Source organism: Mesoplodon mirus (assembly GCF_964341445.2).
Source record: "Mesoplodon mirus genome assembly, chromosome: 2".
Classification (NCBI taxonomy): domain Eukaryota; kingdom Metazoa; phylum Chordata; class Mammalia; order Artiodactyla; family Ziphiidae; genus Mesoplodon; species Mesoplodon mirus.
In genome coordinates this window covers 108,915,203-108,941,825 of record NC_138977.1, presented here as the reverse complement: position 1 = coordinate 108,941,825, position 26,623 = coordinate 108,915,203, and the positions used below count along the sequence as shown (strand labels likewise).

The following is a 26,623-nucleotide window of genomic DNA, read 5'->3' as shown; positions in this document are numbered from 1 at the left end:
ATGTCCATATCACTGTGCCTGTAGTTATTTATTGTTTTTATGTGCTCGGTCATGATTTCTTCATGATTTTCTTGTAACCTCATCGTACTGTAAGTACTCTAATGTATCTGAAAATGTGTTATACAATGTGAAGCACTGACCAAATATTTGGTATTAAAGCTACAAAGCTGAAGTCAACATTCTGAGGACAGTGGGTCAACTTAGATTGGATTCTTTTTAAAATTCTACATCTACTTACGGTATAAGAAAACTTAGTAGAAATGGAACAGGAAATGATCATGTGAAGGTAAGCTATGGTTACAGATACACTTTGTACTACAATTGGGGTATTAAGTTTGCTCAGTAAGTTAGTGTATTTTGCTCAGCTTTATGTTTTGTTGTTTGAGAAACACAGCATAAAATGTAGAATTAAAAGCCAGCCTCACTGCAATTTATTTTTATAGCATAGTGTAAAACAACCAAAGCTGAAAGTACATTTAGGCACTGAGACTTAAATCCCTAAAGGTAAGAAAGTAGTTCCATAAGCAGCTGTGATCAGGGATTCTGAGTTTATTTGCTTGTGGCAAAAATAAAAGTACCAACTCAATAAGTTTTAATTTATAGGCACCTACACCAGATAGCCTTTGGGCACTTTCAACAAAACTGACTAAAAATAAAATTTAGTAAAATAAAACCTAATCTGCCCCATTCTGCGTTCACGTCAGGGAATATAAATTCCCCAACTGGCTAGAGGAGTGATTTCTCCATGTCATCTCTAGGTTCTTCCCTGGAATGGTAGCTTTGCTCTGCTCTAGAAGAGACTCTTATGACTGGCTACATTCCTGGACACTTGAGCATGTGAAAGAGAAGCTAGGGATGGTCATTTCACCCCCAGAAGGTTTTTAGATAACCACGGCTTCACCTAATCTGTGGTCATGCAAGCAGTCAGAGCTTCTCTGTTCTTACCCATGGGTAATATTATTTGCCCCTTTTCTCTAGCAGCAACATCCTTTACATATTCATATATAAAGTTTTTATATATAAATGGTATATACATATATATGTATACACATATATATGTATATATGTGTGTGTGTGTGTTAGGGGGCTGGTACCTAACATGTACCTGAAGAGCAACAAATTCTATGATTCTAGCACTGGATATATGATCTACTGAAAATCCTTATTCATGCAGAATATAAATAATAGAACAAAAAGACAGGTGTGTGGGCCTGACCTTGAAAAGGTCTTTTCATTGCAGGGCCTTCTTACCTCACATTTTCTTCTTCCAGGGTCTCACTTGTGAATTCCAGTATGTCAGCAGCTGTCCCCACAAACATAAGGAGAAGTTGAGAGAGTTGATCCCGAGTAATCCCGCCTCCAATGGGTAGAAGCCATCTTCCAACTATTAGCATTAGCAGGAATGTCTGATGGAGTCCCAAAGTCCAAACTTTCTCGCATACTGTAGATAAGTTATTTACAAAAACTTTGGCCTGTTTAACAGAAAGGTCATACAGACAGAAGGATTTTGAGCTACCACCTTAGAGAGAGAGGCCTTCTTCACCATGGCTGTCAATCAAAAGTTAGCTTTTGTGGAAGGTCATTTTCAGAAAATGATTCTTCACTTAATAAAGAAAGCAAAACTCTTTTCAACTGAACACTCTAAAAAAAAAAAAAAAAAAAAAGCTAATGTGGTCCTTAAAATGGGGCAGCCTTATAACTGAAAGTAATTTAAACCTTTCACTTACTAGGGGCATTGTACTATATGATATTTTAAAAACCAATTTTGCAGTGTTTTATAGATAATTTATCATTTCATCAGTCTCTGTAACCAGTATAACACATAGCAACATTTTTTAAATTCCATATTAAAAATTTTAAATTCCTGTATTTTTCTTTTATAGATTTCAAATCAGAATTTACTAATCTGGTAATATTTTTAGCATGGTGCAAATCTTCTCTTTTGATTTTTATTCCTATAAAACACTACATCAAAGGAGAAAATATATAATAGTGTTTATTCATTACCTAAAAGTAAAGAAAGAGAATAACTATAAGGTTATTTTTATTCTGAACATTTAACATATTATTCAAAAATTCATAAGCTAGCAAATTTTATTCTGCCCTTCTTCTTGGGCTCTGAGAAAAATTTACATCCCATTCATGTATTCTGGATGCCATCTCTTGCCCACTTAACTTCTAAATAACTTTTAAAGTATATTATTGGCCCTATCAGTTATGATCTTCTAAAGACTACAAGGGTGTAGACCTTAAGTGGATTGGAGAGTGATTCCAACTGATGTATACACGTGACTTAACTATATTTGTGCAAAATTTATTTACCCCTCTTGATCACGTGCTGATGTCAAGTGTAAAGCTTAAGGGAGGATAAAAGACAAGGCAAGATGCTAACCTGATTGAAGCCATGAGTGAAGATCAATAATCTTTCATTTGCACACTTCTTTGAGACTTCTCGTACATTTTATTTAATTCTTGGAGGAAGCATACTAGCAGGGTTAATATTTTCAATTGTCAGATGATAAACTGAGAGACAGTGAGATTGATTTGTTCAAAGTGATCTGGGTAAGCTGTGATTGAAGCTTGAAGTAGCTCTGTTAAACCTCACAGAATCACTAGCCTGTCTTATTGTTGAAAACATGGTTCAGTGGTAGGGGCCTTGGCCTTGAGTCTCTCCAGTATATCATTTTCTAATAGGTCATGGTTAGTTTGCCAAATATCAAGCATGAGAAGAACAAACAAGCGATTCTATTTTGGCTGGAAACCTTCCCTGATTTATTAACATAAACACCTAAAAAATATATAGGGCAGATCCCAATCTTTCCATTATATCATTTCTTCACAAATGTATGTATCTCTCTTTGTACATAGACTGTCTGATCTAAGTGTTAAAGGTTCCTTAATACTGCAGGTTAAATATATTTATTAATGTATATAAGATATATATGCCTATTATGCAAGTTAAATATGTTTGATAATATTTTTAAATACAATTATCTTGTGAATTTCTGAGCCAAACAACTGGCAGATTTCCCTAGGAAAGAATGAGCTGAAAGGTATAGAGTATGTTATCCTCACCAAGTGAAAAGGTGATCTGCTAGATCCTTTAATATACAGTGAGAAAGCTCTCACCGTCTCAATGAGATCATCCGCTCTGTTGGTTTGTTCAGTTGACAACAGAGTTTGATTGAAGTCTTCTTTGGTGCTGGTGTTCTTTGACATTCCTTCAGATTGGCTACTGCAATACTAAGAAGTGTTTTAAAAAGCAGTATGTCAAAAAATATCACAGTAGGTAGAGTTTAAGATGGCTTCAATGTGTCTAAGAGATTATGAGCAAATATGTGACGTTTCTATAGTATGCATAAACATTTCTGAAAATCAGAATATAGGCTTGAGATAGAAAACCACTTTTCAGTTAATATGAGAAAAGAGTCAACTATACATGTCTTATTTTTCCACAAGTCTATGAGGATGTAGATGCTCTGAGTTCATTGTGGAGAGCTGGAGAATTTATGGATTGATCACTGTGTTCCCTTCCTTGAACCCTGGAATAATTATAAAACAAAGCAACAACCAATGAAAGCATGTATGATCCTGGTCAAAGCATTCATTCTAAGATTTTGTTTCTTGTCCAGAGCCTCTTTATCTAAAATACCATTTTGCTAATATAGATAATCCAATTACTTTCAATCATGCCTGTTAAGCACTGTAACAACCCCCCCAAAATGATAATAACTTAACATATTCACCCACCAACATATACATCTTGTGTCACTTTAGAAGTCAGTTTAGGTTTATAAAAAATTTAGCAATAGACCTAAAATAAATGGCACTTTTTCCCCTTCTTGTTCTTTCATTTTGCATGCAATTTTCTACAAGTGAACTGTGGATGATTTTTATCCAGCCAGGTGCTGGGAATCTGAGGTACAGAAAGGGAAGAAAAAAAGTACATAAGAGAGGAAAGGGGTGGTGCTTGAAAATGTAACTGTAGCCAATGATTATTTCATAAATGGGTAAAAAATATATATATATAAGGTTGATTTTTTTAAAACATCTGCAGAGCAAACATACTTTTGAAACACATACACACGCACAAACACACACACATGATCAAACATTTGGATTTAGAGAGAAATTATTTTTTAAATGCTAACATTGTGAGAAGTGTATTTTTCTTAATTATTCTGGATACTTCATCGATCATTCTATGAGCTACTTGGAAAAATAGAAAAGAAAGTCTGTCAAGAAGCTATTTTTTTCCTCCCTTCCATCAAAACAACTAGTGTTACAGGTGAAATGACAAGAATAATTAAGAAAAATGGCCATGTGCCATAACTCTAAGAACAAAAATGCAGTTGTTTGTACCCTTTTTATTTTTTGTGAAGCTAAGGCTCCGAGAAAAGATAATAAAGATAACAAATTAAATCTTTGAACCAGGCAACAAATCCTCATTGCAGAGGAGTTTTGTGACTCTATCTAAGAACCTAATGTTCAATAGGAAACAAATTTGACCACTTCTTTTACAGGCATGAAAGCAGATTGTATATTAAAAATGGTGACCCTGATATGTTTTTTTACATTCTTATCACTGAAAATCCATAGACATCTTGTTATTTTTAAAAAATCGTCATCTATACTGCAGCATAAGATAACTTGATAGCAAATAGTTTTGTAGTTCATGTTATGGTATAAAGACCTGAGTCCCTCTTTATTCTTAGAACTCTATTTGTTATAAATTGATGCGACTTTCCTTTAAGTGGCAGCTGCCTTAGGACTGCAAAGAACAGTGGGTTTGACTCCTAAGACCTAACCTGACTTATATTGTTTTTATGGTAATATTGTTTACATTCAGCATTGTATAAGTGAGTTATGTGGATGATCTGGGTGCCAACAAGTCACTTTTTCATGGGCTATGTCTTAAAACTTTTAATAGCTTCAAAAGTACTCCGTTGGGTCAACCAGACTGTGACACCATCAAGACCAGAAAATTTCCATTGCTTTAATTGTGCCACTTCATAAATAGACTTGACTAAGAGTTAAGGTCATAATTGTTGTCATAAGCATTTTGTTTCCATTCAGATAGACCCAGCCAGATTCAGAAATGAAGGTACAGAATTGAACATCTAGGAGAAATGTTTTCATGAAATAGGTCAGGATGTTTTTCAAATGCCAAGTCGTAGGTTAGAGCATTTAGGGTATAGAGTAAAGGGAAAATGTGAAAGGAAATTAAATTATCCTTTCCCATCATGAAAAATCCAGATGATTTTGATGCAAATTCCTGTAACACATAGAACACATAATTGAGAAAGGCAGTGTGGTTTAATGTGCTAGGGGTCAAGACTCAGGTTCTAAGCCCCAGAACTGTGGTTGATTAGCTGTGTGGCCTTGGGAAAATTACTTAACCCTTCTTAGTCTCAGGGTCCTCTTCTATAAAATAGAAATCCATATACCGTGTCTAACTTAAGAAGTTGCTGGGTGTATAAATGAGAAAATGTGTCTGAAAATACTTCGAAATAAAGGGACTATATGAAAAAAGTGATTATTATCATAACCAAAATTTCCTACATGAATGGACTAAGAATTTCTGTACCTCCCTTTATTCTGCCATTTCTTATTTCTTTAAACGCAATTCCAGTACTTTTTTGTCTCTCTCTCACTTTTTTCTACTTCTGTCTCTGCCCACCCTGCCCAATTCAATCACTGGGCATTCGTTTTAATTCTCAGTGTCAAAATGAGTCAAATCCATTACTGCTAAAGGTCCAATTTCTTTTGTAGTATGAAAATTAGAGAGGTACTGCCCAGGGCTCAAAAATCTTTTTTTTCTTAAAAAGAGAGCTTTTGGTTGCATGCTATTTGTTGTAATAGGATTGGACCTGTATATCAATTAACTGTGCAATGCATTTATATTATAAAAGCATTTGGGGAAATGAATTGTTATTGCGGATGATAGCCATGTCATAGAATTAAATGTGAAGGAAAAAAATGATTCAGATCACCAGAGCTTATTTTCATATCCTTGAAAGCAGTAAGTAGTAAGGAAATTGAAACGGTCCCCTAATCCTTATGGTACAGTTTTTAAAAGCTATGATAACTTGAACCAACCAATCTACTGTGACAGAAATACTTTTGCTACAAACATATAGAGGGTCTTTGACTTCAGTGTTTTGTAAACAGGAGATTTAGGCAGACAAATGTTTTCTTCATGCCTACATCATTGGTACATGCTTGTGGAATTCAGAAATAGTCTACAGAACTAAATTCCCCCGTGTGCCTAAAATTTGGAGCAAGCATTTTCCAGATAAGGTTTGAATATCTGAAACATATACTGGAGGCTCAACTTTGCTATAAAATGACCAACTGTAGCAAAGAAATCTGTGAAACAGTCTCACAGATTTTACCAGTAAATGTCCTAAAATAATATTATAACTACTGTAAAACATATGAACCTGTAACCTGCACCCTGAAGATGTGAAGTCCAGGCTGCAGTCTGATGGACTTCGCCAACTGGCCCCCCCCCCAGTGTTGTACAGGAGCATTTACAGCAATCAATGACCGAATCCAGCCTAGAGTCTGCTACCTAGGGTTTCCCAGGCAAGAAGCAACTCACTTAAAAATCAGTACCTCCCTCTGTATCTCCCTAATATAGATTAGGGACTCTTATTGGAACCCACTGTTTGTTTTCTAGGTCATTGTGGTCTTAAAACAGAGAGCCCACCCTTCCTGACGGTGGGTCCCCTGGCTCCTCTCCTTTACCCTTATTTCGGGTCCCTAGGGTGAAATTCCTCTTTTACTGAGACAGTTGATAGGACCCTCAAAAGTGAATCTCCTGTAACCTGCAAAGCCTGTATTTTAAGACAGACTAGTTCAAATAGCCCCTCCAAGTTTGATTGTATTTGTATAGCTGAGTACAGATGATGGGGTTTCTTTTTTGTTTTCGTTGTCCCTAAAAATGTCATTTTATAGGATGCTAGATGACTGAGCCCTGCCCGTTCTTAGCACAATAACTCGTTGAAGCTGCAAGGGTTAAAACCAAAATTGTGTATCCCCATGTAAACTGTAGCATATTGGAGGGGAAGTCTTAAGAACAAGATCTCTAACCCAAATTGTTAATGAATGATATAGTCTTAAATGAATGCAACATTTTCATGGGGTTGTACAGATCATGGATTCACTTCCTTTTTGCTGAGGCCTCTTAACTTATTCAAATCTTGATAACTCCAGTTCCTTAGAAAAGTGCATTTCTGACAGAAATTGGATTATAATATGAATGTAGTTTATTGCTGAGTATTCCACTTCCCTACTTTCCAAAAGGACATACCTGGGTCTCATGGTGCATTTCAAGAAGCCATAATGATGGAACAATGCTAATCAGATATAAAAATATGGCTGGTGAAAACCTGTGAAAGAGGGAAAAAAAGATAGCTCAGCTTTTACAAAATTTTTTAAAAAGAAAACAAGTGCACATACCCTGACCACACTGAGTCAGATCATTTTATCTCAAGTGTTTATTTCTAAGGGGGAAAAAGCATTATGTGATTCCTGCCATATGGATTATAGAGAAACAAAGTAACTGTAAAAGGCACTAGCAGCTGTCATTCTCACTGAATTTCTAACCCAATTAATAGATGTTAATTTTAATATAGTTTAATGGGATACTGCCAATTAGTTTCAGGCACAAAACTGGATATTTTGCATTTAATACATTTTACAAAAAGCAAATACAGCAATAGTAAATCTTGGATTTTTGAACATTGTACTATCAGGAAGATTGGCTACATTTTTCAACATTAACCTGAAATTCTGAGAGCTCGAATAATAATGTACAAAAAGACAAAAATCAGATGATATGTACTGAACGAAATCAACTGGCTTTGTGTGTTTCTGCTAAACCTAGTGCAAATAAAAATATAGGCACATCTCATTTTATTACACTTTGCTTTATTGCACTTCACAGATATTGTATTTTTTACAAAGTGAAGGTTGGTGGCTATTCTGCGTGAAGGAAGTCTATCAGCGCAATTTCTCCAACAGTATTTCCTCATTTTGTATCTCTGTGTCACATATTTCAAACCTTTTCATTATTATTATATTTGTTATGCTGATGTGTGATCAGTGATCGTTGATGTTACTTCCAAGACTCACTGAAGGCTCACATGATAGTTAGCATTTTTTAACAATGAAGCATTTTTTAATTAAGGATATGTGCATTGATTTTTAAAACAATGCACACTTAAAAGACTACAGTATAGTGTAAACATAACTTTTAAATGCACCGGGAAACCAAAAAATTCATGTGACTTGCTTTATTGTAGTGGTCTGGAACTGAACCTGCAGTATCTCCAAGGTATGCCTATACGAACAAACAACAGATGAAGGGTTTGGTATTTTTTTAAAGAGCTATCTATATTAATTATTTTCAGACTCAAAATTCAGAGGGCAATTCAAAGAGAGTGCTTTTGTTTGTAGTCAGACACATCAGGTTCAAATGCTAGTGTTGCCACTGACCTCTGTTTGCTTCCTAATCCACAAAATGGGAACAGTCAAATATTAGCTTAGGCTGCCATAACAGAATACCACAGACTGCATGCCTTCAACAACAGAAATTTATTTTCTCACAGTTCTGGAGGTCAGAAGTTCAAGATCCTCACATGTCCTTTCCTAAGTGCATACACATCACAAGGAGAGAAAGAGGTTTCTCTCTCTCTTTTTTTTTTTTTTTCAGTACGCGGGCCTCTCACTGCTGTGGTCTGTCCCGTTGCGGAGCACAGACTCCGGACACGCAGGCTCAGCAGCCATGGCTCACAGGCCCAGCCGCTCCATGGCATGTGGGATCTTCCTGGACCAGGGCACGAACCCGTGTCCCCTGCATCGGCAGGCGGACTCCCAACCACTGCGCCACCAGGGAAGACCCTTTTTTTTTTTTAATTTATCTTTTGGCTGCATTGGGTCTTCGTTGCTGCATGCGGGCTTTCTCTAGTTGCTATGAGTGGGGGCCACTCTTTGTTGCGGTGCATGGGCTTCTCACGGCAGTGGCTTCTCTTGTTGCAGAGCATGGGCTGTAGGAGTGTGGGCGTCAGTAGTTGTGGCATGCAGGCTCAGTAGTTGTGGCTCGTGGGCTCTAGAGCCCAGGCTCAGTAGTTGTGGTGCACCGGCTTAGTTGCTCCATGGCATGTGGGATCTTCCCGGACCAGGGCTCGAACCCGTGTCCCCTGTATTGGCATGTGGATCCTTAATCACTGTGCCACCAGGAAAGCCCCTCTCTTCTCTTCTTATAAGGCCACTAATCTTATTATTTTAGGACCCTTATGAACCTCATTTAACCTTACTGACTTCCTAAAAGCTCGGTCTCTAAATACAGTTACATTGGGGGTTATGGCTTCAACATATGAATTTGGGGGGAACACAGTTCAGTCCACAGCTGTCACATTTATCTCACAGGAATTTTTATTATACAGTTGACCCTTGAACATCGTGGAGGTTAGGATCACTGACCTTCTGCACAGTTGAAAATCCACATATAACTCTGTAGTCGGTCCTCTGTATCCACAGTTCCACATCCGCAGATTCAAACAACATGGGACATGTAGTACTATAGTATGTATTTCTTGAAAATAATATGTATATAAGTAGACTTGCGCAGTTCCAACCCATACTGTTCAAGGGTCAACTGTACTTTCTATAAAGCAGCGCCTGGCAGAGTTGGGCATTCAATAACAAGTAGCTACTACTAATATTATGGGACATTGTGCAATGAAAACATGTCCTTAAAAATTTGAAAGATGAAAATTACATACTTTCCAAATTTATTTCTTCCGATTGCATTTAATTTAGATTGGAATCTTGCTTTATTTATCATCTTAAAGTCAAAATTGTAAGTCAATATAATTTTATTAAAATACTTTTAGTACACATATGTGATGGTTTAAAGTGACCTGAAAAATAGAAATGTTAATTGCTCAAAAATAGAATTGTTTGAGATGAAATGCTACTAAATTCATACTGTTATAATCCAGTGGGGGAAGAAGTGAGCAAACCTAAATGCAGGAAAATTTTTAGAATGGACTTTTTAAAGGCTGTTCACCTTTTCATTAATATCTCCTTTCAACTTCTGAGGAGAAGAAGGGAGAAAGGGCAAAAGAAAGAGAGTCTTTTAGAAAAATCAGTATTTCATATGTATAGGTGATTTACTTTTGTTATACAGCAGAAACTAACACACCATTGTAAAGCAATTATACTCCAATAAAGATGTTAAAAAAAATCAGTATTTAAATGCACACTACCCTACCTTGAATTCCTGCAAAAAATAATTTTGAAACAAATGGGTATGGGTCATGATATTATTAAAATCTGATTTAGACGATGGCTGGGCTGCAGCAAGATATCAAAAGCCCCTATGTTGAACATGCTTTCAAAAAGAAAAGGAACACTTAATTCTTTGACCTTCCATATCAAGGGAAACATCAGGAGAGAATATTTCCTTTGTGAAATTGGGAAAGGAAATGAATTCTGGTTGGAGGGACAGTCGGAATATGTAAATGTCTGTTTGGATACATCAAATGTTGGCTGGAATGCAGTTTTGTTGACTCTCTTGGAATTAATTTTGAGATTAACTCCCCTAACAATACTGTTACAATAATAATCTAGGGAAACTATAGACTGAACATAACATAGCTCTTGAAAGAGGTTAAGAATTAAAAAAAAAAACCCTTAACATCTTCTATGCATAAGATTTATTTCTATAACTGGAAAAAAATACTATCCTGTTTCAACATATTTCCTCTAATTAGGAATCTAGTTATATTAGAAAACAAAAAACTTCCAAATCCAGGATTTTCTGTGCTGCTTACTACAGAAAATCTAAATTCCCTATCTGATATCCAAAGCCTCCATTATCTAATCTTATCTCCCCTTCCCCTTCCTCTTCCTTTACCACATTCTATCAAGCTGAGCAACTCAGTACTTTCAACCTGCTGTGTATTTAAAATGAAACAAAACGTTTTAGAAAGTTTCCCTCACTTCAGCCCCTCTTCATCAGACCTCTTTGATGTAAGTGAAAAGGGGGTGGAAAGAGGGAATCACATTGAACACCCGAGAATTAATCATATTCAGCTCAAGAGCGTATGAGTCCGTAGTCTTCCCTATTTCCCACCCTCTTAACCCTACACCTAAGAGGATTTGCTGGAATTTCCAAAGGCTTCCAGGTAGAATTACCACGAAATGCCTAGTCTGCAAAGTGGTCAATAGCAAATGAGAATCAGGAGCTTCCTTCCCTACTTCCTCTCTCTCTCTCTCTCTCTCTCTCTCTCTCTTAGCAGGCTGTGGTAGTTGTACAACTGAAATTTCTTTTTATTTTAATAATGGAGAAAATAAAAGTCTCTATAATCTAGAGAAGTATTAAAACATGTATGATAGGTTTTATTTGGGACATGAAGAAGACATTTCAACCATATGTTGCATATGTTTTATTGGACCATGGGTCCCTGTTAAGAGCAAAGGGCTCTATTGCCCCTTCAGCTTGGTCCATCTGAGAAGAGAGGCTCTGACATGGTTTTTGGAGCAAACGTCGCTTTAAATTATGACTACCTGTTTTGGAAAGCCCTCCTCTTACATCTCTACCCATCAGCGTCCTTCCTGTATTTTGCAATATAGGAATTAATGGCAGCAATTAATCTTAACTTGTATTTCTCTTGTGACCCAACACATTCTCCACTGTTTTCTTGTTATGTGTATGTATGACTTCGCTTTCCTAATATAAGTTCCTTGAAGACAGATCCCGAGTCATATATATCTTTATGTCCCTTCCCTCTTCCCTCTCCTTCATTTTTTCCCCTCCTCAGTGGTCTCAGGTGTCTTTTTAAGTCTTTAATTAATGTTTATTAAGCAAATACTTAAATGCTTGAATGCCTGAATTTATAAATAAAGGAACATTGAGCAAATGAAGTGAATGGAGGCTGCTGGCATCTACAAGGACATTTTATTCCCGTTTCAGCAGGTCTGGTAACAAATATGCTCCTCTTGTTGTGTCCCTTGAGGAACTGTGACACTGTGGTAGAATTTTCATGAACTTGAGAGACCCAAACTTGAATCTTGCCTCTTCTATTCATTCATCTTTGGAAAGTCACTACCTTTCCTGAGACTCAATGTCCTTGTCTATGGAAATGGGTATAATAATACCCACCTCATAGGGTGGTTGTGAGGATTAAATAAGACAGTGTTATGAGCTTGATACTGTACATGCTCAATACATGTGAGTTGCTGCCTTACCCAGGCTCAGCTCTGCAGATACACTCATGGCCACATATTCAGCACCTACACGTAAAGCGGACCCACAGTATACCTGGTTAGAAGACTGTTTCTTCAAATAACTTAAAACCAATCCCAGTTTTAAACTATGGTTCTCAAAACCAAACCTATTTAAGACTCCCTGAATCAAGGGAAGTTGTTTGCAGTGCTGTGGACATCATGTCTAACTTCACGTTCACGGTTAAGGCAGTTACTCTCACACAGTCCTGGTTGGCGTGGGCTGTTTGCTCATCATGACTTATAAAATGCTGTGCCATCAGGGCCCTGCCTACCTCTTGGTCTGTGTTGCTCACATTCTTCCTCACTGTGCTCCTATAATGGCGTTTTCTTTCAGTTCTGGAAAAAAGCTAAGTGAGTTCCTAACTCAGGCCTTCACACATGTCTTTCTCCCCCTTGAAATACCTCTCTCCCTCACTTTTCACCTGATTATCTCCTTCTCAAAATTCATGTCAGCTCTATAGGACTCCACGGAAAAACTTTCCTTGTCCTTCCAGCCTAAATTAGATCTCCTTGCTACGCTTGTCCTATATATAACACTCTTCACTTTCACCCCTTACAGTTTCAAATTTTATAACTATATATATGTATATGTATATATGTGTATGTGTACCTGTGCTCACTAATTGTCTCCCAGCAATTCTGAGTAATATTGGGTTGACCAAAAAGTTCGTTCGGTTTTAAGTAAAAATAAAGGACGTTTTTCATTTTCATGAAGACCTTTATTGAACAGCTTATTCACTACATGAACGAACTTTTTGGCCAACCCAATACAAGCACAGAGCTGTGTCTTGTCTGCTCAACATTATGCCCTCAGCTCCTTCCACAGTGCTTGGCACATGGTGGGCTCCCCCAAATAGTTAGTGATTTCATAAGGTCCTCGTTGATTTATAATCCTGACTTTCTTGACACTCTGTTGCTGGTTTGACTAGAAATCTCTTTTTGAAATATCATCATAAATTGATTCTTATCAGAAGGAGTTTTTCTGAAGGAAACTAATTATTCTGTTCTTGTATAAATTTGGTATTTTTTGCCACTGCGAAGGATTTTAATATTTCAAGATGACATTTAGCTGTTACTTATTATTTTGAAGGTTTGTCATATTCTTGATAGCTCATGGTCAATGCAATTCATTTTTGGACCCAAGGAGAATGTGAATTCTAAAAATTAAAAACTAAGCCTGATCCCACCTTTTTCTGGGTAATTAACCAAATTGCATGCCTTTTCTTAGGGGCTGAAAACCATTTTACTCCAGTTTTCATGTCTTAATTGTATCAAAAGTAAGTAGATGCCAACCATAAGCACTAATACCAGAGAGGGGTCTAGCCATCTCCGAAATAAATCAGGTTTCTGGTTGCTTGTTTATAAAATTATGTCACACTATTCATAGACTGACAAAAACTGATAAATATATGATTAAATGAGTAAGGCATGTCCAGGTGGGATATTTTTACAAAATTGATAATACCTGATTACTGATGAGCTACCTACCCTTGGAAACTCAGATTTATTACAGTTCTAACTATCACTACCCTATCACAATATAGAAGATGCCCAACATTAATACTTTAATGCCAAATTGCTTTCCCTCTGCTCAACTAGTTTTTCTAAATTGAAGCCTTCCTGAAGATAATATTTCTCCACAGAAATTTTTTTTGTTTGTTTTTTATTTCACAGCCCTTAGCCAACACACCAATTCTCTCTAAATATACAGCAGGAGCACCATCTTAAAGGATGTTTTTTCTCTATTTGTTTACGTACTTATTTGTTCACTAATATGTTTGTAGGTCTTCCTACATGCTAGACACTGTTCTGAGCTCTTAAAGAGCTATACTCATTGCTTTATTTTCAGTTCAGTTCATCCAAATATAAAATATCATTTGTCATACAAAGTTGTCATTTCAACATGACAATGTTTTTCACAAAATGATTATGTCATGACATTTAGCAATTTAGCCCTGCAATGGATATCTGCTTCAACTCACCACTAGCCTAGAATTAGGATTCCATTTTCCTCTTCCCAAAAATGATATTTATTATTGTGTTCTTATTGAAAAAGTAACATTTATTCACTTTAGAAACATACAACAATAGAAGTAGGCAAATAGAAGAAAAATTAACCATAATATCACCCACTACCCTGTGTAGCTTTTCTCTCTGCAAACAATGAGGATTCTAATCTTGTAATTACATGCATAAATCTGAAGATAGATAATATTTAAATGGAGCAAAAATAATGTTCCAAAATTACTTTGATGCGAACTGCGATTTTATTTATATTTCACTTCTCAGTATTTCCTACTCTACAAAGGCAGCATGGAGTTGTCAGGATATACTAGACCCAGGTCTCAAAATCTCAACGTTAAACAGCCTCGAGGGTCTTCAAAATTTCTGGAGCACTTTATATTAATAGGCTTATTTTCATGAAAATCAAGAAACTAGGTCAAGATATCCTTTCATGAGCCCCTAAACCGTGTCTAACAATTTAAGGACTGTCTGGCCTCCTTACTTGTAGACTGGTTTCTTGAAGTGGGCCTTAACAGCCACGGTTTCCATCTGGGCTGCTCAGGAGGGCTTTCTGTTAGCACAGGGGGTAAGGGTGGTCAATACGACAGCCTCCAGATAGCACCTACCTCTCTGCCACCCCTCAAAATGCACCCAGTGCTCCTCTAGAACACACGACCCCCAAATGCCTGGGAAATCACTAATCTGTCACCTCCCTCCTAGAGCCCTTTGCCGGTGCCCGCCCATAAGGGAGGAGCAGGGTTGGGGGTGGGGAGGCTGCAACCAAATGGCCGTAGGCTGGTGAGAACTCCCCACAAATGGAAAATTGAATATGGAGTGTGTATGTTTCAATAGGTACCAAGATCAGATGATGGGTTTGTTTTGTCTGGGATCTTATGGGGGAGCAGACTAATAACGAGAACAAAAGAGACAGGGAGGAACTTCAAATGGGTTAGGAATACCTATTGCAGTGGAATCATTCTTTAGATTTCCAAAGCCCTTGAAGAATGCCCACATCTAGGTTTTGTAAAAAGGAGAATACTTCTGAAGCTGAATACTAGGGCTCTTAATTATAACTTTCTTTGTTCATTGTTTTTGATTGTTTTTTCAATAAGGTAACATTCTCAAAGTATAATGTCAACCACTAGCAAAATTAGTATTACATACTTCACTTAAGAATTTCCAAGAGGATATCTAAAGCAAGAACAAACTCCATTAAAATTGAAGTTGCTTACATTCAAACCTCAAGAAAATGCTTCAGGATGACAAAACGAGCTATAGGGACAAAATATGCATCGATTTTTAGGATCTACATTACTGTTATTCTCATAGAATTTCTGAGGCAAAGAAAATCGTGACATCTTCGTAAATGAACTGGTTCCAACTGAAACCCTGTGTATTACCATCATGATATTCCCTCAACCTGAAAAGCCCTTCTCTCTTCTCTCCACTCTTGTAAAACCACCAGCCACTTCAAAGGCTAGGACATAAAGCACATACCTGAGAAATTTTCCATGTCCAATAAGTCTACCATACAGACCGTATCTTTATTCTGAAGCCTTTCTGCACTCTTGGACTTAATTTGTGGAAAAGTATTTGGTTCTCAGACTGTTGTTTTGTCTTGTCCTCATATAACTGCGTATGTTTTATATTCCTTCAAGAACATCATCACAGCACCTACTATAATAAATGATTGTTTAATGAACAAGCGAACTTAAGCACTAATGACTACAGTAATTTTAATGGTCTCTCAGAGGATTAAATGCATTATGGATGTTATTTATATAACACTTCAATTTATTTCACTCTATAAAAGACAGTGGTATTTATTTCTGTTCTGTGGAAGAGCTTGGTTCTTCACTTCAGGACCAAAAATGAAGACACTCTAGAATTTTTCCCCTCTGCTGTTTTCTCTTGCATCTGCTTTGATTTTACAGGGATGTCTGCTTGTGCAAGTGTCTCTGAGTCGTGGCCATGTGTAGTCTGAAATTTTCTGCATTCTAAGCAAAACCATCCTAGTACTCATTAGCAAGTCACCTGAGACTTACCTACCCAATTTTGAAACAGAGTAAATACTTTGACCCTTTCTCTACTGTAGGGAATCCTTGACCCCCAAAATGTATGTAGTCGTACTGTCCACAGGCAAAACCCAGTTTGGTTACTGAATGCAGAGCACAACAAACAGGCTGATGGAGTTTAATGGAGCGTGGGAATAATTCTCTGAGTTTGGCTTCCTCATTTGCAAGTAGGAGCTAGAATAGTAGCACGAGGGCTATTGTGAGGAGTGAAGGAGGTAATCCATTCAGTGCAAAAGCCTGGCTCAATAAAAGTGAGGGCTCACCATATGCTAGGAATTGTTTTTGTGATTTATTATTACTAGTCGTGACCTTAGATAAGTGATCTAGCCTTGCTATGCAGCAGCGTCCTCATCATAAAATAGTAATAAAGATGAAAACGAATTCATGGGGTCGTCGTGAGGATCACATGAGATAATGAATGGGAGTATCGTCAGCAGGCTAGGAGTATCGTCAGTACTCAATAATCAGTAACTGTTACCACCTGCATTATCACCATCACCATCACTTTCATCATCATCCTCATCCCCATTATTAACAGGCTGTCAGAAAATAGCACAGCCAATTTATTAAGAGGCTATTGCTAATAATAAAATAGGTGTGTGGAACAGGAGGCTCAATCGGGGAAATAAGAAAGCAAAGGACTCTTGTAGGACCCAACCAAGGCTGTCAGAGGCATCCATCATAGAGAGGACTTCTTTTTCTTCTAAGAATTACTAATTTTTATTCTAATAAGCATACAACATTAAGCCAGTCATACACCAGCTACCTCTTGGAGGTCAGACAACCCAAAGATAAAGTATAACCCCTTTCCCTGAACAACTATGGGTGGTAAGTTTATATTCAGAAAAAATAAACAAAATCAGCCCAACCTTGGCATTTTATATTAAAATTGTGGATGGTTAACAATCCTTAACGTGACTTTCAAAGAAAGTTCATTTTTTCATACCTGCATATTAAAAAAAACTACTTTATTTTTTAAAAACCACGGGTTTTCTTTAACAAAATGATTTATACACTCCAGGTCTAACACGACTGATATTGGTACTTTAGAGGAACTTCTGGAGTAGGGAGGGAAATGCCCATGGGGAAAATAAACCTCTATGTAAAGGTGAATTTTCCGTTGTTGTAAAAGTGAAGCTATTCAGGTTTGTCCTGATGCTGTATGCATAATAATGTCACTGCTATGAGAAGGAGAAATGCTTGAAATTTAGAAGTAGGGATATACACATATACACTGACTCATGGGAGCTGCCCACACTAATTTGTACTTTGTTTTTCTCCCAGTCAAGTACACGAAGTTACAAAATATTATAGCCTTAATTTTCAGTTTTAAATGTCTCACTTGAACATACTGGTGGAGAAAAACATGGGCATCATTCAGTGGTTCAGTTTCCTGGGGGTCCCATTCTAAATGCAGCCATAATTATTGATTTGATCCCAAGTTCATTGTGAAATAAAGGAAGAAAATATGACTTCTTCTTGGGAGCAAAGCATAGTACTAACTCAAGATAGGTTAAGACTCTTCCTCCTAAACCATGACTCGGATCACTAAAAACAAAGTCATTTGCTGGTAACATTCAGTGTATGCCTACAAAAAGGATGCAAATTTAAGTCACCCTTTTGCATTGAGCTCAAGGCTCAGGATAGAAAACGCATACACACAAACACATGTGAAGATGATGAATATTATAAAGCGCTGGATGTACACTGCAGGCAGTGCTGATAAGTCCAATGCACAGTGGAAAGTGTTATTGGAATAACTAAAAAGTTAAGAAGAGATATCAGGAAATCTGGACAGCAAATGTGAATAAGAAGAGAAACAGTTTATCTCCTGGGAGAATTTCCAGTGCCCACGCTGGCCATATGGAAATCACAGGGTCTCCTTCTAAATGCCTTCATTTCATCCTCTCTGATACTCAACAAGATCAGGAGAAGAGTGCTTTTATTTCCCAAAGTCCTCTGTGGCGTTTTTGTAAGCAGTTTTGGTAGAGGAAGATACATAGTATCAAATGCTACAGCATTATAATCCTACAGAGCTCTTCTACACTGCTCAAAACTTGTTCAAGATCAGACTTCATATGATACCTGTCAAGTCTAGGTTTTTCATTTCTGCTGTTGAACCATCTAAATACAATTGATTAATCAAATCAGATTTCACTGAGTTTTTTACACAATTGGTTTGAATTTGCAATCAGTTTAGGATGGAATCTCTTTTGATGTTTAATTTCTTTCCTATTTTTAGTTGGGGGCCAGCCAGACATTTTCAAACACATGATGTTTCAAATGAGATATGGTAACAGATACACACTACTGTGTATAAAATAGATAAACAACAAGGGCCTACTGTATAGCACAGGGAACTCTATTCAATACCTTTTTTTTTTTTTTTTTTTTTTTTTTTTTGTGGTACGCGGGCCTCTCACTGTTGTGGCCTCTCCTGTTGCGGAGCACAGGCTCTAGACGCGCAGGCTCAGCGGCCATGGCTCACGGGCCCAGCTGCTCCATGGCATGTGGGATCCTCCTGGACCGGGGCATGAACCTGTGTCCCCTGCATCGGCAGGCGGACTCTTAACCACTGTACCACCAGGGAAGCCCTCAATATCTTGTAATAACCTATAATGGAAAAGAATCTGAAAAAGACTATATATATATACACATATATGTGTGTGTGTGTATGTATGTATGTATGTGTATATAACTGGATCACTTTGCTGTATGCCTAAAACATTATAAATCAACTATACTTCAATTTTTTTAAATGAGATATGGTAAAATATAAAATTTAGAAGGAATTTCTCACTTGGAGGCAGGGGACATGGGGAGAAGAGACAATGAAGACTAGAAGAGAAAGTCAGTATTTCTCTGTCTTCTGGGAGGATGTGAGAAGTGTCCCAAAGCACGCATAGCTCTTCTTCCTCTCACTTCTTTCACCGTCTCCCTGGCTCTTCCCTTGCCTGGCTCCTTCTCTCTCTACCAGACTCAGCTCACATGTCGCCTCCCCAGCTAGACATCTCTCTTTCCACCCAGTGGAACCTTCCCCCGGGCCTCCATCCCTCTATAACCCATCCCACTTAGGCCTTCATAGTTCTGATCACTCATTTGTTTACCTGCTTATTGTTATGTATCAGCACACCTGGCTTTTTTCTTCCAGTTTCACCGAGGCACAATTGACATACAGCACTGTGTGAGTTTAAGGTTGTACAGCATTAATGATTTGATTTACATACATCATGAAATGATTATCACAGTAAGTTTAGTGAACACAGTAAGTTTAATGAACAGTACTGTTCACTAAACAGTAAGTTTAGTGAACATAGGAAGAAATAGTTTTTCCTTGTGATGAGAAGTCTTAGGATTTACTCTCAGTAACGTTCATATGTAACATACAGCAGTGTTAATTATATTAATCATGTACATTACATCCCTTGTACTTATTTATCTTATAAGTGGAAGTTTGTACCTTTTGACTGCCTTTATCCAGTTCCCCCTCAGCACACTTGTTTATTATTAACTTTATTTTCTGAGTCCCTTGACTAAGATACGAGTTCTTTCAGGGCAGGATTTTACCTGCTTTATTCACCTCCGTATTCTTGGCACTAAAAAAAAACATCTAACACACTTGAGATGTTCCAGGTATTTTTGCTGAATGAAGAATGATAAGGCTCTGTGTTTCCTCCAGAGAAATCTGTTATCGTTTCCCCACACTCACCTCCCTCAGGATGTCCTTTACTTACCCAGCCTTGGCACTCTTCTCTCTCATATCTGCTTTTCCTGCTCCAGCTCAAATGCTGTAAAGCCCCCTTTCCCTCCCTACTCACCATCCCCTACCCACGTCCCCACCCTGCCCCATCACCCCTCCTCACATCCTTTTCTCCTCTAAATTGTTAGAGTCTTAACATCCCTGCTTTCCCCATCACCAACTCAACAATCTTAAAATGGTTTAACAACTCTATGCCTCAGCTTCCTCACCTAAAAATGGGAGAAAAAACAGAAACAGAAAATAACTACAGCTGCTGTCAGGATCAAGTGGGAAGTTCTGTAAAACACTTGAAAGAGCCTGAACATCACAAAATGCTAAATATTCATAATTATTCTTATTCCCACACATTTGAACACTTCATTGAAATGCTACGTTTTATTTTAAAATCTCAAATGTGTCTGTTTTCTGTTTCTTCACAGTGTCTAGCATGTGTCATGCTTACTTAGTAGGCAGGTCAACAAATAGTTGTCTGATTCAACTTAATAGAAGAGAAGGGAGGGGACTTCCCTGGTGGGGAAGTGGTTAAGAATCCGCCTGCCAATGCAGGGGACACGGGTTCGAGCCCCATTCCGGGAAGATCCCACATGCCGCGGAGCAACTAAGCCCGCGAGCCACAACTACTGAAGCCTGCGCACCTAGAGCCTGTGCTCTGCAACAAGGGAAGCCACCGCAATGAGAAGCCTGCGCACCGCAACGAAGAGTAGCCCCCCTTCGCCGCAACTAGAGAAAGCCTGCAGACAGCAATGAAGACCCAACACAGCCAAAAATAAATAAATAAATTTATTTTTTTAAAAAAAAGAGAGAAGAGAAAGAGACAATGCAGAAAGGTGACCATATAAGTGAGGTGTTTTATTAACTCAATGATATTTACCTTATATTCTTGAAATTTTGATGAAGAAAGCTCAGTGCTTAAAATTCTAAAGTTTTATCAATAAATTCAACTTAGATTTCTACTTATTCTCAGATACCACCTGCTTTTAAGTAAACAGGCTTCAAATTTGTCACAATCTTGATTGATTTTCTATTTCCTGAGGAATATTTTATCAGTATTAGCTAGAAAGCAACTGGAAATCTTATTTTCTGTTTGACTGTACCTAAATGGTAATTCACAGATCCTTTGGATTGTTGCCCAGACAATAGAAAACAAATCAAGAAAAAATAAAGCAGTGATACTAATTTCCATCTTAATGAAATGTAAGTGAATAGCAGATGAAATTAATAAATACTAGGGGAAAAGGGCCAAATTCCACCAGCACACATTTGTTGGACTTAACAAGGAATGTGTCATTGGCTTACCCTCTTTATTCTATAGGATTCCAACAAATTAAGCTCCTCCAACTGGCAAGTTCTTAGTGTTGATGTAATGTTGCCTGTCCCTGGACAGCTAAGCTCAGCAGCTCTAGTTCCATTTTTCCTATCCAAAGAATAACTAAAGAAACATTCTTTGGACAAGTGTAATATGTTTGCTACGTTTCAAGAAATTTTTTTCACATTTTCCTCTATAGCACTGTTTATTGCACCATGATTTCTACAGATTTGATTTATTTGGGGCCAGGTGCAAATTTTAATAAAAGGAACAATGTTCAAACTAGCCTAGAGCAGTCTAAAGGAGTTTCATGGATCTGATATTCCAGAAAAGAAATTTTCACTACGTGTGTAAACAGGGTTTAGTCCACCATTCAGGCCTTGATTGATTGATTGATTGATTGATTTTCAGTATGAGAGGGTTGTCCCTCTTCCTCCTCCTCTTCTTCTTTCTCTTCTCCTTTTTCTTCTTCTTCTTCTCATTCTCTTCTCCTTCCTCCCCACCTCCCTCTCCTCCTCCTCCTCTCCCCCTCCTTCTTCTTCTTGACTAGTAAATAGACAATGTATTCAATTGATACAAAGGGTAGTTCTTTGACAAGTTTGTTTTTTTTTAAATTGAGGGCATAATATACATAAGTCTGTAACTTTATTCTTCTGACAACATATCATGGACATCCCTCAAAGTCAATAGATAAAATCTAGCTCATTATTTTTAATACCAGCAAAATATTCTATAGTATGGGTATATTACAATTTTTCAACCAATCTGTTGGTGAATAATCAGGTTGCTTTTAGCTTTATTTTCCACTAACAAGATGAAAATTAGTATTTTTGTATGTGTGTCTTTGTATATGGGTACTTTTGGTTCTATAGGGTAGAGTCAAAAATGTAAGACCAATGGATCGAAAGATACATATATAGGGACTTCCTTGGTGGGACAGTAGTTAAGAATCCGCCTGCAAATGCGGGGGACACTGGTTTGATCCCTGGTCCAGGAAGATCCCGCATGCCGTGGAGCAACTAAACCCGTGCGCCACGACTACTGAGCCTGTGTTCTAGAGCCCATGCTCCACAACTACTGAAGCCCATGCACTCTAGGGCCTGCATGCTGCAGCTACTGAGTCCATGTGCTGCAACTACTGAAGCCCATGCACCTAGAGCCCGTGCTCTGCAACAAGAGAAGCCACTGCAATGAGAAAGCCGCGCACCGCAACGAAGGGTAGCCCCTGCTCGCTGCAACTAGAGAAAGCCCACACGCAGCAACAAAGACCCAACTCAGCCAAAAAAAAAGATACATATATCTTTATATTATGTAGATCTACATAAAGATCTCTGTAGTAACATTTTCCTACTTAGAGGTACAGATACTGCCATGATTTTTACTTTATCTTTTTTTTCATTCCATCAGCCTTGATTTTCTAATGACAACTTTTTTTAATGTTCAAAAACAACAAAAAATTATGCTTTGCCTCACTCAGAAAACTTCAATCCAGAAATGAAGTATGTCCCAAATCAAACCCTTCTTAAGTGTCACCATGTTATATCCGGGATAATTTTCTATATTTTTTTAGCATTCCACTTTCTGATTTTTTTCTCAAACTTATGAAAGAACAGCATGTGACCTTTGTCCATCATGAAAATGACGATATTTGTAGACTTGGTTTTATTTGGTAACATCAGTAGAACAAAGAATTACTAATCACATTTCTGTTTAGATCATTTTACAAAGACTCATTTGTTCCTGAAATTTTATAATAGCCAAGTCTATCAAGGATTTTTTTTTTGCTAACTCTCAAATGTAATCTTGATATTGAGCCAGCAAAAATTTTTTTCAGTTAGTGCTATAATATACAATATACATCATGGGCGTGTTCTGAAATAAAGATGGGAATTATTTTCTGCTTTTTGGCCCTGAACCCTGGTTTATTGGCCAGTCTCTCAAGTAAAGTTTTTTGACTTTTACAGACAGAAAATATGTCCACTGGACACAGAATATTTTTTAATAAGAAGAAAAATAAGAAAAACTCTAGGATCTAGAAAAGACCATTCTTTTTGTATTCATTGACCATCAACATATATTATTTCATTTAATTTATAGCAACCTATGAGATAAGTATTTATAGATGAGGAAACTGAGACTCAAAAAGGTTATGTAACTTATTCAGTGCCTCACAGCAAGTAAGTAGGAAAGCCCAGATTTTTACTCCATTATCTGTCTGATTTTGAATCCATGCTCTATATACAAACATGTCCCCAGTTTCTTGTTTAATTTGCCATATTGACAATCACCAGTTTTTGGCCCAACCTTTTTTCCTCTTTCAGTTTTAAGTTACATGTCAATCTGAGTCAATCAGCGGTCAATGGTGATACAGACATGAAGGTTCCATTGCCTACAGTATTTCTACACAACTGGCATGGTATTTTGACTTAATGTAAGCTAAGCCCTCACTCTTGGAGAAGAAGGAGGATATTTCAGGGCCAGTTGAGCTGGTCCCTCTTCTGAGGTTGACATTTCTCCCAGAAGCTCTGATGATGGCTGGTGGCAGGACTACTTTCCATGGAACATATTTAAGCCTCAGAGTTCATCCTCATTGTTACTGAAGATATTTTTCACCCTAGCACGTTAAAGCTACTCAGTAAAAACTAAATCAATCTCATGTGATCTGCTTGCTGGGTGAACACTTTTCTCCCTTTTGTTTCTTATTTGGGGAACTAATACTATTTTTCTTTGAGATTTCCGAAAGGCATACAGGAAAGTTCCTCAGATCTCTCTTGCTTGATAAGCTGTTAATGGGGGGAGGGGCAGTGACATTCCTCCAATCCTTGTTGTATTAAATTAAGATTCTACTTGAATAATTCCTTCATTGCAGTTCTAGAAATTTTTCGACAGTGGAAAATTTAAGCAAGACACATGATTTTAAGAGACAACGCATTCTCTCCCTTGGATTGTCGTGAAATACACAGCCTTTTGTAGTTTAATATGTAAAACTGTCCAGAGGGGTTTTTCTTTTATTTTTTCTTAATATGCCACCACGTATATAATTCTTGAATTGGCTAACTGTTTTCCTCTATCTCATAGCAGTCGGTATTCTTCTTAAATATGGCATACATGAAAACACAGACTCATTGTTTTAAAAAATAATACAGAAAGAGGCCTAACTCAGATAAGTTTGGGCTGAAAATTTCCTGGGAGTGGAGCCATAGAGGTAGAGGCTCTTTGTAAATGGCAGGGAGTCTTTTTCTCAATTCTTTGATTGCCATCCAAGTCTTTGGGGAGGAAATAAAACATCACAAAAGAGTCTGCGGTTTGGCTCCTTGAGGTGGAGGCTGAACCACTGCCTGCTAGTACCTTCACCAGCATCGTAACCCATCTTTTTTTTTTTTTTAACGTTGTAAATGCTATATAAACTTTATATGAGCAAACAAGCTCAGAAATGCACATTCATCTCAAAAGTACCATCTTAGTACAAGTTAGAGCAAATTAAGATCTAAGCAGGTTATCTAAGCAGGTTAAGTGAATCTAAGCAGGTTAAGTGAAACCAATGTCAAAATCACACATTTATATCTAAGATAACTTCCCAAGGTGATATAGAACAAATCTAAGTGAAACTAAGCAGACTGTTTGCAACAAGCAAGAAATGACACATTTGACAAGATGGGCTGACCATTAACCAAGGCTCGGAAGCAACCAAGCTCGGAGGACACCTGAAGCTAGTGCCATGCTGGGGCTGGTTTGCGGCGAAGCGGCTGAAACCACAGACGTGCTGCAAGTGGCTTCTCACCCCGGGAAGCGCTGCCCCCAGTGCTGCCCGATGTGCACAAGCCCTTACACAAGTCGCTGATGCCCGGCGAAGGGCATTCCCATAACTGCATGCACTCAGGCTAAGCCGTGCACAACCACACCCCAAATTCAGAACGCAGAGCACATGACACCCCCGTCGCCCCACTACTCTCCCACTTTGGAGCACTTTCTGCAGAGCATGCAAGCGCTTCCCTTCTTTTTTCCCATCTTTCAAGTTGCTAGACCTGGGGTTGGGTGGCGCGTGGCTGCAACTGGAGCCTTCCCCTTTCCCGGGTTGCCCTGGTACCCTGGGGCACTCCGTTGTGTCCAAGCGACGCCCAAGCATCCCGCGCTCCTTCGACGCTCCCAGCGAGGACAAAGGGGGTCCGCATCCCAGTAAAGAATCCTCGGGGAGACGGGCTCTTGGGCCGCCTGAGAGTGCCACAGGGGACAGCGCCCGGGGACTCGGCGTGCCCTCCCTCACCCGGGGTGCGCTCACCACTTGTAGCCTCTGCCGCGCTTGAATTTGAGGGTCAGCGCCGTCTCCAGAAAAAGCAAGAGGTTGAGCAGCGCCAGCAGCCAGTACCACGGCTCCTTCTTCACCTCGGTCACTCGCCAGACTCCAACCAGCGAGTGCAGCACGAAGAGCAGCCGGGTGGCCAGGGCGTTGAGCAGGACCAGTCCCTCCATGCCGCCCGGCGCGCTCTGCCCGCGCCCCGCGCCCGCGCCCCGCAGGCCCCGCCGCCGCGAGCACCCGAGCCCGCCCGAGGGCGGGACGCGACAGCTCCGAGACCTGCCGCTGCTGTCGTCCTCCCTCACCCTCCCGCGCACAGGAGCGAGCGGAGCGGAGCGCCCCTCCCCCAAACTTCCTGAGAACTCTTGAAAGAGAGGCGATTGTGTACCCAGCTTTTCGGGCTTTCCGGGGAGTCTGGGGCTGCGCTGCTCGGGCTCCCAGGCGTTATTCTCCCGCGCTTGCCCATCCCCCTCCCAATCCCGGGGAGTGGGGAGGCCTCTCTCCGTCCCTGCCCTCGACCCCCGCCGCCCGGCCTCCGTGGGGTCCTCGAGAACCTCGCCGCTCCGAGGAATTGGAAAGAGGGAGGCGGACTGAAGGTCGTGGGCCTGCATAGCCAGAGAGGGGGAGGGGGACGTCGGGGGCTGGGGGGTTCCCTTACTTTTCCACTGAAGTACTTTAATTCACTCGCACTTCTTGCAGCAACAGGCTCTCATGGTGACTCTGAGATGGGACGCAGGAGAGCCGGAGAATCTGCTGCGCAAGCAGGTTTAGAAATAGGGTTCCAGCCCAGTTTGAAGAATTAAAACTTCCCCGGACTAGAGGAAATGAGGCGCCCTGGGCCTTCCCAGAGCTCCCTGCCCCTCGCTTAGCGGACGGGTAGCCCG

At 38.9% G+C, this 26,623-nt stretch overlaps 1 protein-coding gene across 1 annotated transcript in view; it reads right to left on the bottom strand.

Moving 5' to 3' along the window:
- TMEM26 (transmembrane protein 26) overlaps positions 1–25,915 on the bottom strand; it is a gene marked incomplete at both ends in the record, with an annotated part of 42,040 nt that extends 16,125 nt beyond the window's left edge. Inside the window, 4 exons of the mRNA XM_082611049.1 lie at positions 1,252–1,472; positions 3,130–3,243; positions 7,316–7,394; positions 25,725–25,915. Coding sequence (XP_082467175.1) covers positions 1,252–1,472; positions 3,130–3,243; positions 7,316–7,394; positions 25,725–25,915 — 605 coding nt within the window. The remainder of the gene's footprint in view (positions 1–1,251; positions 1,473–3,129; positions 3,244–7,315; positions 7,395–25,724) is intronic.
- Positions 25,916–26,623: the final 708 nt, after the last annotated feature.